General features: G+C 36.0%; 2 protein-coding genes across 2 annotated transcripts; both read right to left on the reverse strand.

Moving 5' to 3' along the window:
• Window positions 11-3,826, reverse strand: LOC109842074 (putative UPF0481 protein At3g02645). The gene is made up of 2 exons (XM_020410988.1): window positions 2,805-3,826; window positions 11-2,358 (listed from the first exon to the last, which is right to left on the reverse strand). Exons 1-2 carry the CDS (start codon window positions 3,369-3,371, stop codon window positions 1,648-1,650), a joined length of 1,278 nt encoding a protein of 425 aa, XP_020266577.1. The 5' UTR covers window positions 3,372-3,826; the 3' UTR covers window positions 11-1,647.
• Window positions 9,393-10,365, reverse strand: LOC109842075. Its single transcript, XM_020410989.1, has 2 exons — window positions 10,065-10,365; window positions 9,393-9,913 (listed from the first exon to the last, which is right to left on the reverse strand). The coding sequence occupies exons 1-2, from the start codon at window positions 10,363-10,365 to the stop codon at window positions 9,393-9,395; spliced, it is 822 nt and encodes a 273-aa protein (XP_020266578.1).

Below are 15,547 nucleotides of genomic sequence, written 5' to 3' on the forward strand. Positions count from 1 at the left end.
CCATATCCATCTGTAAAATTACGGATGGACATTGTTTGCATGCTTGTTTTAAATGCTATAACTTCTATTTTTATTTATTTATTTATATATCCTTTTTAGTCTTGGTGAGGGATCTCAAGGAAGGATGAAAAGGGTGAAATAGGTCTTGGAAAGTAAGAGTGGTGATTGCTTCATGTAAAAGCTGGGTTTTGAAGGGTGTATAGACTTGTGAAGAGTGTTACTGCTAAAATACTTTTTCTTTTATCACGAGTAAAATGTTTCTCCTCTTTTTCTCTAATTCCTCTTTGATCTATCTGTATTATTGTTAGTTAATGATTGAGATTAAAACCTCATTTTATTTTCTTCTTGTTGTCTACTTCATGCTTCCTAGTATTTCTAATATGCCTAATTATAGCAATAGCAACAAGATGATTGTATGTATCAGGAAACATCAGTTTTTTGTAACTTTAGATTGGTGTTTGTTCCAGACACTTCTTTGTTGGAATTTGTGCGCAAATTTGGAAACCCTGGAGGAGGAATATTAATATATGAATAGATGGGATAGACTTGTGAGGAAAATAATCAAATTTGTGAAGAAGATCAAGATGATATATTCATTTTCATTACCAACAATGTCTCTACTTTTTAGTTCAGTTATATGTATTTTGCTTTTTGAATTGAAAGGAAGATTATGCAGCTTTCAAGTGTTAAGATGCTATCTAGGGATATTTGCTTTAGAAAAGAGGAATAGATCAAGTGAATGTAACTAGGTTTAGGGAAATTACCAAGAGATTGGCAGCCCATTGGTTTCAAGTTCAATTAAGGACGAAAAACCCTGAATCTGGAACTCGTCATAAGCTCTAAAAGTTTTTGCATTTGGTAGCAATTTGGGAAGGGGATTCTCAGTACCAGGGTGTTCTTTGTTCCGTTTCTCCTCGTATTTGTTTCTCTTACCTTTGATCGGACCCTTTGGAGTTTAGGCAGAAATTGATTCATCCTTTGGGATCACTTGTTACTAGATCTATTCGGAAAACCTAGTTCAGAAAAGATCTTGATTCTTGGCCTTGTTTCTGTCAGGAATTATTGAAACCATTGAAACTCAAAAGTCAAACCCAAGGACTCTAGAATTACAGAATATCAAAGTTCTTAAAGACAACCATCATTACTTCCAAACTGGCCAAGGTGTCAGTCACCTTTGTGTGTCACTGCACAGAGACAGTTATTGAGAGATGGCTTGGGTTATTTGGGTTTATAATTGTAGAATATGAAATTGTAATCTTCAATCCTCACCACAACTTCAGAGTTTTGCTTTATTGGCATTGTGTTTTGACATGTTACTAGAGTAAGCCAGGTTCAATTTTTACTGACTTTGAATTTCTAAAGTGGATTTTACAAGAAAAGTCCAGATTCAGCTCATGAAAGTGTGCGCTCACTTGGAGGGTCATGTTAGAGTATAAAAATGTAACCCTCAACTCTCGTAACAACTTTCCTTCTGCCTTATGAACCTTTTTCAGTTGATATTAGCCTATTCATCCTTGTCATTGTCTCAAATTACAATGCTTACAATGGCCACACAGCCAGGACAAAAGACTGGGATCAAGACTGGAATCATCCATACATTTTCGAGTATGAGAGTTACATTAACTTCACTTATTATAAGAAAGGACATCATATACTGTATTGAGTAATGGTGAGACCTAATACTAGAGCTCCCACAATGAGTGAGCAAGTTACCCATGGATTCGTAAAGTATCTCTGCTTAAAGTTGGCTTGCCACCTGTTCCATCTTCTATTGCAATAGTCATTGATGTCCTGGGTTACATCAACATCAACATTGTCGACAACTTTTGCAACTGGACCTTTTGTCAGTCCATTAAAAAGATCGGCTATCCTCTTATCACTGCTTACTCCCGACCTGATAATACCCTTCTCTCGAAGCAAGGCAATATCTTTGTCATTGTTTACAATGCCATCCATAAAAAACACATAGGATGTTACCTCTTGACCTTCGCCATGTGCTTGCTCATAGGCAATGAGATTCTGCATAACAACTTCAAATGCTTTGTCAACGTCGACTGCAGGTAGGCAAAGGACAGCTTTGGCGAAGCTTATATCTGTTAATGATGGCGTTTCACTGCACTGGAAAATTACGCCCGCCTCCTGTAGTTCAACTGCCGATAGTGGTTGGCGACTGTTGGTGTGATGATAACCTCCATTCTGTATAAGAGTTTTCTTGTACACATCCAGCAGGTGATGCCCTGTTATCTCCGTTAGGTGAAATATCCTAGAGGTTTGGCTAATATCATATCTTCCCTCTTCATATTTGTGGAAGAAGAAATGTCTGATTAGCTGGTGAATGCTTTGAATCTGGAAGACAGAAAAAAGTTATTTACTTTAAGCAACAGCATAAATTGTGATTGCTTTATAAAGGGATCCATACACAAAGTTCAACACTTACAGCAAATAGTGTCTTCTGCAGGATTTGAAAAAAGTTTATCTATCCAGAAGTTATTTATCCAGGTCTTAGTTCAATAGAGCTTATATGATGCGTATGCAAATAGTGTCTTCTGCTGGATTTCAATATGGTGACTGCTATCTTGAGCATGCACATTACTCATTTATTTGCAAAAAATTCTCATGGGAATGATTTGATCAATGAATAGCAAATTTTGTGGGAGTATCCTCATTGCATAATGTATCATTTTATACAATGTTGACTGTTAGGTTAATCTTACATTACGAGGTATGAAAATTTTGTGCAAGTTTGGAGTTACAACAGGGATATTTAAAGGTATGAAGATTTAGATTTCGTTAACATTCATCACCTTGTTTTTGCAGAATTCAGACAATATCTCCAGGACCTTCATTGGAATTTGATTATCCAACCTGAGCATATCTACACGAAGATCTTCAACCAAGTATGGTTTTTTGAATACTGGGTCCTTTGCGTGATAACTAGAAGGTGCGCACACATATGTTTCAAAGGTCGCTAACATTATTTCGATCATGAATGCTCCATCATAAAGCATGATTCTTAGGAACTCATCATCATTTTTCATCCAAAATGTATCAAGATCTTGATAGCAGGCTCTGAAGTCGTGCAGGTTCTTGTTCAGGGCTTCTATGATGTCATGGATCGACACTCGACATCGGACGAGGAAGTTCTGTAAGGCCCTGTGTTTATGACATTCCATACGATGGAGATTCGGATCTCCATAGTGCCGAGGTCCGATGCTGCACGTTGAAGGCTTATGGATCTGTGGGCTAATCCTTCTGAATGTGTCCGGGACGGTGTAGATGGAATGACGACTCCAGGCGTCTGCCATCAGGGCATTTCTGCTATTGAGCCACTCTATATCCGATATCAATCGAGAAACCCAGGTTTCAGACATGTCGTTGAATCTTGATCAAGAATCTGAATCTTGGAACTTGGAGGAGAGAGGTCTAAGAAGGGAGATCGAAGAAAGGTGAATGTGTCCGGGACGGTGTAGATGGAATGACGACTCCAGGCGTCTGCCATCAGGGGGGTTCACTGGTGATCGAAAATTGGTATTTTTGACTTCTCGAAACTTTTCCTATAATTTTTTTAAGAAATACAAGGAAATCCTATTTTAGGTGGAAAACATTTCCTATAATTTCTAGAAATTGAACCAAACACCCCCTAGACGTGTGAAGCTGAGTTCAAGTGAGGTAAAGAAAAAAAAAGCAATGATAGGGATCAAACTCCGAACCACAAGTGAACGTGGGCTTCCTATCCTACCTATATTGCTGCTCGGCCTCTGATGTATGATTTTTAATTTTGACCCTGTTGTCAGAGTATGATACCACAAACAAAAACGCGTTTTGGACTCTTTTTTTTATAGAGAATGATATATGGATCCTTGTTCGACATATGGGCATTTAACGGATTTGGAGATTAGGGTACTAGTTTTGGGCTGATTACACTCAGACACTTGATCATGGTCATTCTCATGTGCTGTCTCTAAAATGGACTCTATATATGCACATGCCACATGTGTGCATGCTTCTCTACACGTGTGATGAGTTTGAAATGGACCTTCTCCTATCTTTTACCAAAGTAGAGTTTATTTTTCTTTCTTTCACAAAGAAGTCTCTCATTAAGGAACTTATATTGAGTATGAACTACTTAAGTCTCTTATGAAGGAACTTATATTGAGTATGGCAGAGAGTTCTTGTAGTGGTGACATGGAAAGTTAAATGGAGGGCTTCAGAGCCGTTAGGAAGTTCTTATGTCTTCCATTTCATTGATTAACAACACACAACTCTGAGGTCAAAATAGGCGGCTTTTTTTTTGAGGTATAATTTGAAAATCATGCTTGCGTTAGGCTTGTATCTGCTAATTAACTTCAGTAGCATTGCTATTTGTTATTTAGATCTCTTGAAATTCGAAGGATGGTCATTTGGTTAATAGTTAATAATTTTATACGTTGTAAAAGTGATGATCTGATTCGGGTACGTTCAAGCTTTGGAGCTCCTGCATTTACTCTGATTCAAACTTGCTTACTACAGTCACAGGAAATGCATCTCTAATTTTTGACCAAGTTAGGAGAACATTTTGGTTACTTGAAATTTTTAAGCGCTAAATCTCCATTTTTTTTTGCAGACTGCTTACACTTAAGTCAGATTTGCATTCAACTAATCCATGTCGATTGGGGTTGGACTTAAACCTCTCAGCATTTTATTACGAGATCATGAACCCTGAAAGATAGGAGGTACCTTTTAAGAAAAGTTTGGCACAAACACACCATCAAGTTAAGCAATATAAATTGCAAGAATAAAGTTTCTCCTTCACCAAATAAAGCTTTGTTATTGATAATGTACCCAAATAACACTAACTAAAGTTTCTTCACAAATAATGTTCCCAAATAACACTTTGAATATTAAACCCTTCAAAGTGTATCATATTCAATGGAATTTTTGATATACATACAATAAAAGCAAAAGTAGATTTTTTGATTAAAGGTTTAAAATACAAGGGCAGAAAAAAAAAAGGCAATGTATTTAGGGGTTAAAATACAAGAGGGAAATAATCCGGTGGGTTGAGACACATCCAAGTTCAAATTTTAAAGCCTTGACATAATTTTCCCAGTTTAAATTCTTGATCTCCTAACCAAACGCAAAACAAAAGAAAAAAAACCAAAAAAAAGGAAGAGAGAAATCAAGAACAGGAAGAGGCATAGTGCCGAGGTCCGATGCTGCACGTTGAAGGCTTATGGATCTGTGGGCTAATCCTTCTGAATGTGTCCGGGACGATGTAGATGGAATGACGACTCCAGGCGTCTGCCATCAGGGCATTTCTGCTATTGAGCCACTCTATATCCGATATCAATCGAGAAACCCAGGTTTCAGACATGTCGTTGAATCTTGATCAAGAATCTGAATCTTGGAACTTGGAGGAGAGAGGTCTGAGTAGGGAGATCGAAGAAAGGTGAATGTGTCCGGGACGGTGTAGATGGAATGACGACTCCAGGCGTCTGCCATCAGGGCATTTCTACTATTGAACCACTCTATATCCGATATCAATCGAGAAACCTTTCTTCGATCTCCCTTCTCAGACCTCTCTCCTCCAAGTTCCAAGATTCAGATTCTTGATCAAGATTCAACGACATGTCTGAAACCTGGGTTTCTCGATTGATATCGGATATAGAGTGGCTCAATAGCAGAAATGCTCTGATGGCAGACGCTTGGAGTCATCATTCCATCTACACCGTCCCGGACACATTCACCTTTCTTCGATCTCCCTTGTCAGACCTCTCTCCTCCAAGTTCCAAGATTCAGATTCTTGATCAAGATTCAACGACATGTTTGAAACCTGGGTTTCTCGATTGATATCGGATATAGAGTGGCTCAATAGCAGAAATGCCCTAATGGCAGACGCCTGGAGTCGTCATTCCATCTACACCGTCCCGAACATGAACCCCCCCACCCCCCAACCCCCACTCTTTCGCCCTCTTCCTGTTCTTGATTTCTCTCTTCCTTTTTTTTGGTTTTTTTTCTTTTGTTTTGCGTTTGGTTAGGAGATCAAGAATTTAAACTGGGAAAATTATGTCAAGGCTTTAAAATTTAAACTTGGATGTGTCTCAACCCACCGGATTATTTCCCTCTTGTATTTTAACCCTAAATACATTGCCTTTTTTTTTATTCAGCCCTTGTATTTTAAACCTTTAATCAAAAAATCTCCTTTTGTTTTTATTGTATGTATATCAAAAATTCTATTGAATATGATACACTTTGAAGGGTTTAATATTCAAAGTGTTATTTGGGTACATTATTTGTGAAGAAACTTTAGTTAGTATTATTTGGGTACATTATTAATAACAAAGCTTTATTTGGTGAAGGAGAAACTTTATTCTTGCAATTTATATTGCTTAACTTGATGGTATGTTTGTGCCAAACTTTTCTTAAAAGGTACCTCCTATCTTTCAGGGTTCATGATCTCATAATAAAATGCTGAGAGGTTTAAGTCCAACCCCAATCGACGTGGATGAGTTGAAGGCAAATCTGACTTAAGTGTAAGCAGTCTGAAAAAAAAAATGGAGATTTAGCGCTTAAAAATTTCAAGTAACCAAAATGTTCTCCTAACTTGGTCAAAAAATAGAGATGCATTTCCTGTGACTGCAGTAAGCAAGTTTGAATCAGAGTAAATGCAGGAGCTCCAAAGCTTGAACGTACCCGAATCAGATCATCACTTTTACAACGTATAAAATTATTAACTATTAATTAAATAACCTTCCTTCGAATTTCAAGAGATCTAAATAACAAATAGCAATGCTACTGAAGTTAATTAGCAGATACAAGCTTAATACAAGCATGATTTTCAAATTATACCTAAAAAAAAGCCGCCTATTTTGACCTCAGAGTTGTGTGTTGTTAATCAATGAAATGGAAGACATAAGAACTTCCTAATGGCTCTGAAGCCCTCCATTTAACTTCCCATGTCACCACTACAAGAACTCTCTACCATACTCAATATAAGTTCCTTGATAAGAGACTTAAGTAATTCATACTCAATATAAGTTCCTTAATAAGAGACTTCTTTTGTGAAAGAAAGAAAAATGAACTCTACTTTGGTAAAAGATAGGAGAAGGTCCATTTCAAACTCATCACACGTGTAGAGAAGCATGCACGCATGTGGCATATGCATATATAGAGTCAATTTTAGAGACAACACATGAGAATGACCGTGATCAAGTGTCTGAGTGTAATCGGGCCAAAACTAGTACCCTAATCTCCAAATCCATTATAGGCCCATATGTCGGACAAGGATCCATATATCATTCTCTATATGAAAAGGGTCCAAAACGCGTTTTTGTTTGTGGTATCATATACTCTGACAACAGGGTCAAAGTTAAAAATCATACATCAGAGGCCGAGCAGCAATATAGGTAGGATAGGAAGCCCCCCGCGTTCACTTGTGGTTCGGAGTTTGATCCCTATCATTGCTTTTTTTTTTTACCTCACTTGAACTCAGCTTCACACGTTTAGGGGGTGTTTGGTTCAATTTCTTCTAGAAATTATAGGAAATATTTTCCATCCAATATATGATTTCCTTGTAGTTCTTAAAAAAATTATAGGAAAAGTTTTGAGAAGTCAAAAGTACCAATTTTCTTGTTTTTTGTACTTTGCTTGTTTAGTTCAAAACAAGAAAATAACCCATAACTTTATAGAAAATAACAAGATTTCTTTTTCTTTTGTTTGGTTACATATGCCAAATTTATAGAAAAGTGTTAAGTACCATATTTATCACTTTAATGGCTAGTTTACCGTTTTGTTTCATATTATTAAATCTTATAAAATACTTCCATCATCAACTATGCACATATACAAAATTTTGCAACTGAATTTTGCACTGCTGAAAAGTATAGCAGTGAAAGAGAAATAATTCCCATTAATCAGGCTTTAACTAGGTATTTCTAGGCTCTCCATTAAAAAGCTGAGAGCCATACTTACCAAGATACAATGTTAAGCATCTTGCCAATTGTTCACCACAGCAGTTCATGACATCAACTACAACATCACATGTCATTAGATCTCCACATCTATTGGAGCATCAAAATATCATAAAACTCACACAAATCCGTATGCACAAGATAATCTGAACCTACTACAACATAATTGCTTTCTTGATAACTTGCAGCCTCTGCGGAAGTACTCCTAAAATCACCTTCGCGCACATATCGAACCATTACCACCCAAATCCCTAGCCCGACCATGCTCGAGGCGGCCCACCAGAAGCAGGACCGGACAATATAGAGCTAAACAAGCTCCAATCAGGATAATAACTGGAAAAACAGTCCTAACGCTCGACAACGATCACAAATTTCGACAAAAAAAACCCAGCAATATAGAGCTAAACAAGCTCTAATCAGCATACTAATTAGAAAAAACAGTCCCAAAGCTCGACAACGAGCACAAATATCGACCAAAAACCCAACAACATAGAGCTAAACAAGCTCGAATCAGCATACTAACTGAAAAAACAGCCCCAAAGCTCGACAATGAGCACAAATATCGACCAAAAAACCCAACAATAGAGAGCTAAACAAGCTCGAATCAACATACTAAATGGAAAAAATAGCCCCAAAGCTCGACAACCATCGAGCACAAATATCGACCAAAAAACCCAATAATATAGAGCTAAACAAGCTCGAATCAGCATACTAATTGGAAAAAACAGCCCCAAAGCTCGACAACGAACACAAACATCGACCAAAAAACCCAACAATAGAGAGCTAAACAAGCTCGAATCAGCATACTAACTGGAAAAAACAGCCCCATAGCTCGACAACGAGTACAAATATCGACCAAAAAACCCAACAATATAGAGCTAAACAAGCTCGAATCAGCATACTAACTGGAAAAAACAGCCCCAAAGCTCGACAACGAGCACAAATATCGACCAAAAACCCAACAATAGAGAGCTAAACAAGCACGAATTAACATACTAACTGGAAAAAACAGCCCCAAAGCTCGACAACGAGCACAAATATCGACCAAAAAACCCAACAATAGAGAACTAAACAAAAACAACTAGCAACATGAATTGCAACATCATCAACTTTGTAATACACAAAATATAAGTTAGTGTAGGTATTTAGGAAATAGCAACATGAATAGTAACATCTAAAGTTTACAATTAACAAAATATAAGTTTGTGAGGGAATAGTAATGAAACATGTGAAGTAGCAAAATTGAGTGTTGTGTGCACAGAACAACAAAGCACTATGACGTGTCCCATCCTTGAGCCGCCGCAAGACTTGCAAGAAACCTCTTCTGAGCCTCCTTCGTTTTTATAAAAAACCTCCTAGCCTTACGCTCAAGCAAGACTTGCAAGAAACCTCTTCTGAGCCTCCTTCGTTTTTATAAAAAACCTCCTAGCCTTACGCTCACTTTCATACAAATGATAACCTCTTCTGAGCCTCCTTCGTTTTTATAAAAAACCTCCTAGCCTTACGCTCACTTTCATACAAATGATTTAAAACCTTATCAAGCAATTCTTCACTATAGGAGTCACTATGGTTCTTCAAAGCTGCAACTAATTGTTCAGTCCAATGTATAATGTGTTGATTTCTAATTGACTCCAATATTGACTCAACAAAGCTACGTATCAATTCATCATCATTGGAGTGTCGAGGTCTCTTGCTTGAAGATGGCTTTGTGTTGGATTCAAGTTGGGATTTTCTAGAAGTGGAGTTTGGGGTAGTGTTAGCATCAGACTGTGGCTCAACTTCACTCTCAAGTGGAATGTCCATATCATCATCATCAAGAGGAATGACATTGTTAGTACCAATCTTATCATAAACTGGCCTAACAAAATCACCCGTAGCTTGATCATCACCCATGATCTTCTGTAAATGTTTGTAGAAGGGAAGAGACTTGTTTATATATCCTCTTAGCTTTGAATTCCTTTTGTCTTGCAATATGTGAAAAATATTGTGTGAAATTAATTATAACATTCTCACATCCAAATAAATTAAATGTGTTGTTATGATAAAATTAATACGTGAGCCCATATTTTAAGTGTCTCCTCATCTAGGATTACCATACAGTTTTTCTCTTCCCACCTGCACCACTTATGTTGATGCAAGCCTTCATATCATTGATTTTGTTTCTCCAAGTTTTCATGCGATTAATCACATGAAGGTGGGTGTAGCTGGTTTTGAATTTCATGTTCATCTTCATAGCTGCTATTTTGTAAGCCTCAGCTTTGAAGTTTTTATCAACTTTAATTCCGGCATCCGCGAGCTTCGCAAGACACGGTATAAGCTCCGCATCATGCTCGGGGAGCCACCACATGTTAGAAACCCCCTTCAAATTGAGGCTAGGAGCTCCTTGTGTTGCAGACACTTTTCTCTTTTGAGTCATTTTTTGGTTTTTTTTAGAGGGTGACAACACCTCTTGACTCAAATTAATGACATTGCTTTGATGTCCACCAGATTCACCGGGGGTTGGTGACATTTGTTATGGACCGCTGCTTTGAGAACACAAAGTGGGATTATACAAGCCTTGGGGTCTGTTCAAAGAATTAGTGAATGAAACATGTTGTTGTCTCATTCCACTATAGTTCCCTTCTAATAGTGGGAGATGTGGGAAAGAAGGCGGCATTGTATGAGGCGGATTGAGTGGTTGATTTGAATATGGAACGAAATTCACATTAATACCGCCTGAATCAATTAGTGGTGCATGCGGTAAATTTGGCAAATTTTATTTTCCTCACTTTTTGTTAGACATACCTATGTGTTATAATAAAAACAAACCAGAAATTTAGAATTACATAGCTGCAATATGTGAACAATTACATTATCCGTACAAGTGCAAATATGAAATAAAAAAAATACATAATTAAATATAAGAAATTACATTGTTCATACAAGCACAATTATAAAATATTAAAATATAGTCTGAAATATGTAAAAACAATAAAACTACAAGCCAATTTCTGTGGTGTCGCCATCTTTATTTTGCACAATAATCAACCCACATTGCCCATGCAATTTGGTCCCTAAGGTCTTCATTTATTGAATCACGCTCCTCTCTTTGTGTCCTAGATTGAGTGAAGTCAACTACATTTGTATCATCTTCGTTTGTCACATCCTCATTCTCCTCATCAATTAGTACATTCTCATTCAAGATGTCATCTTGTGGATCTTCAATTATAATAAAATTATGTAATATAGTACATGCTAAGACCGTGTCCACTTGTGTGGGGAATGGATAATTAGGCTTTGCCAAAAGAATTTTAAACCGATTCTTCAATATGCCAAAGGTTGATTCAATTTTAGACCGTAAAGAAGAGTGTCTTAAATTGAATAACTCCTTACTATTTCTGGGTGTCCTACCAATTTGTTCCTTTAAGTGATAACGAACGCAACAGTATGGAGAGATGAAGCCAGGCATGGTAGTGTATCCAACATCACAAAGATAATATTTGCCTACGTTATAAAAGGAAAATTTGTGATTAGTTTGATCATATTATTTAATTTACTATTTGTTAATTGAGATGAAAAAAATACCATCATATACTCTCAATCCGTAAGGTTGTGGTCTATATTATTTAATTTACTATTTATCATATACTCTCATTCGTCGCACCTTCCCATCCAGCTAGGATATATGTGAAAAGTTTATTTGGAGTGCATGCAGTTAAAACATTTTGTGTTACACATTTACGCCCTCTAAACCGTGCAACTAGTTAGAGGGTAACATTGCATCAATATGTGTTCCATCATACCAATGCAATCCTATCAAAACTCGATAATGATTGAAATTATTAGTATCTCATATCATTAAATTATGAAAATCACTTACTCAAATAATTTATTTCTCTCTTACCTTGAAGTAAGGAAAATAGTTTGGATTGTTGGTAATCTCCGGTGGAATTTCATTAGGTGATTGCTTCATGTATCAATCACGAAGACCATTCATAGCTTGTAGAATCTTATTAAAGTACCTACTAACAGTTTCACCCGATCTTATGAATTCAGTCCTTATTACTCTGTTTTTGGTTTTATGACCCATTATGCAAAGAAACATAGCGAGTTGCTCTTCAACTTGAAGGTATTTTGTGTCCTTTAGAAAACCATGATTTCGCATTACACCCACAAGTTTGAAAAAAGCTTTAGGCCTCATTCTAATATAAGAGCTACAACTATCACTATATCCTTCAAAGATGCGCTTGAAGTGAGCATTTCTATAATAAATTTTCCTCATCTTATCCTCTCTTGGAGCATAACAAATGGATTTGCGCCTAGCACGAATTCTCAATAAACAAGGTATTATTGTAACCACGGAAGATATAGTCATATTAGCACACATTCTCTTTATTTGTTCTTCATTTACACCATCCATCTACATTTGTTACAAAAAAAAGTTTAAAATGTTTTTGCAACAATAAAAAATGATAAAAAAAGTTATCAACTAACTTATTAACAAAACCCTTTTATACACCAAACTTGAGAGAACTCTAAAGATTTACCTAGATATTCTGGTGAGAGTGAGTGCAACACAAATGAGTTAGAAAGCTTATATGAATCTGATGAAGAGGATGTTCACAACCTGAGTTCAACCTTGACGCTGATTTTAACAAGCTAATTGAATTGAAAAAGGGTTTGAGACTTGGTAGCAACCAGGTGCTTAAGGAGGCTTTAAAAGTATATGCAATACAGACTGGATATGATTTTTTACTACTTACACAATGACAAGAAGAGGATTGCTTCTATTTATTACAATTATAGGTGCAAAGTGTCAAAATAATTTCAAACATGGAAGAAGTTGAAATGTCAATGTGTGGATGTCTATAAACTTTAAAGTTTATGCAACAAAAATAAGACATGAGGCCATTGTTAAGATCAAATTGCCAAAACCTAAGCATAAGAATTGTGGTGGAACCAGGAATGAAACTACAAAAGTGTCATCTAATAACTATCATATGAAAATACAATTTGATCTTATGAATTCGTTTAACAACAAAATTTTCAATCATAACTATCATATGAAAATACAATTTGATCTTATGAATTTGTGTAACAACAAAATTTTTAACCATAACTATCATAAAAAAAATATATTTTTACTATAAATAAACTAGATCCACAAATTGATCAACTACGAACATAAAAAGATCAGAAACCCTAGCACGATTTTTCGTTAATAGATAGCTACAAATAGACCCATTAACACATAGACCCATTAACAAATATGACCAGAAAACAAGAAACATACAAATACTATGACCAAATAAGATGAACACAGACCCATTAACAAAAAACAACAGAAAGCAAATTATGTTCTGCCTGTTAAGGTGCTAAAAAAGATTGATGAAATGTGCAGATACTTCCTGTGGGGTAAAACCGAGCATGTTCATAAAATTTCTCTTATTTCTTGGGATAAGACTTGTTTGAGCAGGAAGCAAGGTGGTCTTGGTATATATTCTGCTTCTATCTGGAATTTGGCTTTAACTTTAAGAACTCTTTGGCTCATTCATGTTAACAAGGAAAGTCTTTGGATTAAGTGGATACATGGCACATACTTAAAGAATAATGATATTTGGCATATTCAAGCAAAGAGTAGGGATTCGTGAATGTGGAAATTATTTTTGAAAGTCAGAGATAAGGCTCTGAGAATATATGGAAGTGCTGACAATCTGATGCAACTAATTCAAAACTGTTTCAGGAATTCAAAAATCTAGTTCTCTGTGCTGTATTCTGCTCTATCTCCTCCTGCCTCTGTAGTGTCGTGGTACAATGCAGTTTGGGCAACTTCAAATCTGCCCAGACATTCTTTTGTCAGTTGGTTAGCAGTTCAAGATCGTTTGCTCACACAAGATAGACTGATCAAAAGAAGGATTGTGAGTGTTAACAATTGTTGCTGGTGCTCTGGTTCTGAGAGCAGGGACCATCTTTTTTTTTGAATGTCACTACTCAAGGGATGTTTAGGACATGGTTATGAATTGGCTATAATTCAGGTGGAGATCTTGCATTTGGAGTCAGATTATAAACTGGTATTGCTTTAGACTGAGGGGGAATGGTTTCAAGCAAAAAATTAAGAAAATGACCCTCACCTCAACAATCTATAGTATTTGGTGTGAAAGGAACTCCAGAATTTTCAGACAAGAAGGAAAAACTGCTGTTCAACTGTTTAAGGAGATAAAGTTCAACATTCTATCTAATATCCTCAATTGCTCCTTCTCGGCGGAAGACAAAGAATGGCTTAGTACTTTGTAATTTCTTGAGGATGTGAGTAGCTGTTAGTTAACATGTAATCTCAGTCTACTGAGGAAGTTGATGTGCTGAACCTTCAATATTTGGAAGATGAATGAAATTTTCATTGACAAAAAAAAAAAAAAAAAAGACTATTATGTATGTAATAGATAAGATTTTATTACTGAAGAGAAATGAAGCACAAACAAACTGCAAACAAAACGGCCTCTGCTTGTAAAATAGAGAATAAAATTTTAATTAAAAAAAAAAAAAAAAAAAAACAACAACAACAAAACAAAAAGCAACAGAAATCTCTTAAATCCTTAGAAAAACATCATCACAACAAAATGAAACAAAAACCCAAAATTATCTGTAAACTAAAAGAAACCCACAAAGACTTCACCTTTGCTGCTTAGCTACCTCCAACGACGAAAATAATCCTCCAACTATGAAAATAATGTAGACTTTTCTCTTTGATTGTTGAAACAAAAAAGTAACCGAATAGAGTAACTAGCAAATTTGCAAAACCGCTTTTATCAAATCACTGAAATTTAAATCTTTCATAAATTTTCTCTCTTTTATTTTTGGATCTGATAGTTACTTGTGAAACATTGATAAAGAAAGGGAAGCTCTATCCTAATCTTATTTACATGTATATTACAAAGAAGAATCCTTCAGTGATCCCTAGAGCCATTTTTTGTTAATAGATCAACTACAAATAGATTAACACAAAAAAATAAGCAAAAAGAACAGGAATTTACCATGAGAGCCTTGAGATCAGAAACCCTAGCACGAGATTTGGGAATGAGATGAAACCCTAGCACGAGATTTGGGAACGAGAGAACCCTAGATCTGGGGGCGATGGACGAGAGGGAACGAGTTGTAAGCGGTAATGGGCGCGAAGGACCAAAAGCTCGCTGGATTTGATGCGCGAACGAGAGCAAGATTTTCTGCCCTCGAAGCAGCTCAAGAAATATCAGCACGTGGGGAAATGGGTACGGGAAGGGGTTTTGTGATTTAAAAAAGGATGGTGTAAGATTTCCTCCCATTTTGAGAGGAAATCTATTTCTGTAAAATTGGGTAGTTTTTGGTATTTTATAGAAAATATTTCTGTAAATTTTTTTAACCAAATATAGTTTACAAAAAATCTAAAGAAAAATTTTAATTACAAAATTGCCATTGTCAAACATTTTGAGAAAAGTTTTTTATAAAAGTGTGCAACCAAACAACCCCTTAGCCTCAAATAAAGATAGATATTACATATTAGTCCCTTAAATCTAGAATAATTCCATATTAGTCCCTCAATCTACAGTAACTCCATATTAATCCTTTAAATCTTTGAAATTGCT

The sequence above is a fragment of the Asparagus officinalis genome, chromosome 5, assembly GCF_001876935.1.
Source record: "Asparagus officinalis chromosome 5, Aspof.V1, whole genome shotgun sequence".
Taxonomy (NCBI): domain Eukaryota; kingdom Viridiplantae; phylum Streptophyta; class Magnoliopsida; order Asparagales; family Asparagaceae; genus Asparagus; species Asparagus officinalis.

Coding starts and splice junctions, on each gene's coding strand:
- LOC109842075 (XM_020410989.1), bottom strand. CDS start 10,365: ATGACTCAAAAGAGAAAAGTGTCTGCAACACAAGGAGCTCCTAGCCTC. Junction 9,914..10,064: donor CATCAACATAAGTGGTGCAG/GTGGGAAGAGAA, acceptor ACATATTGCAAG/ACAAAAGGAATTCAAAGCTA.
- LOC109842074 (XM_020410988.1), bottom strand. CDS start 3,371: ATGTCTGAAACCTGGGTTTCTCGATTGATATCGGATATAGAGTGGCTC. Junction 2,359..2,804: donor CTGAATTCTGCAAAAACAAG/GTGATGAATGTT, acceptor AAATAACTTTTT/TCTGTCTTCCAGATTCAAAG.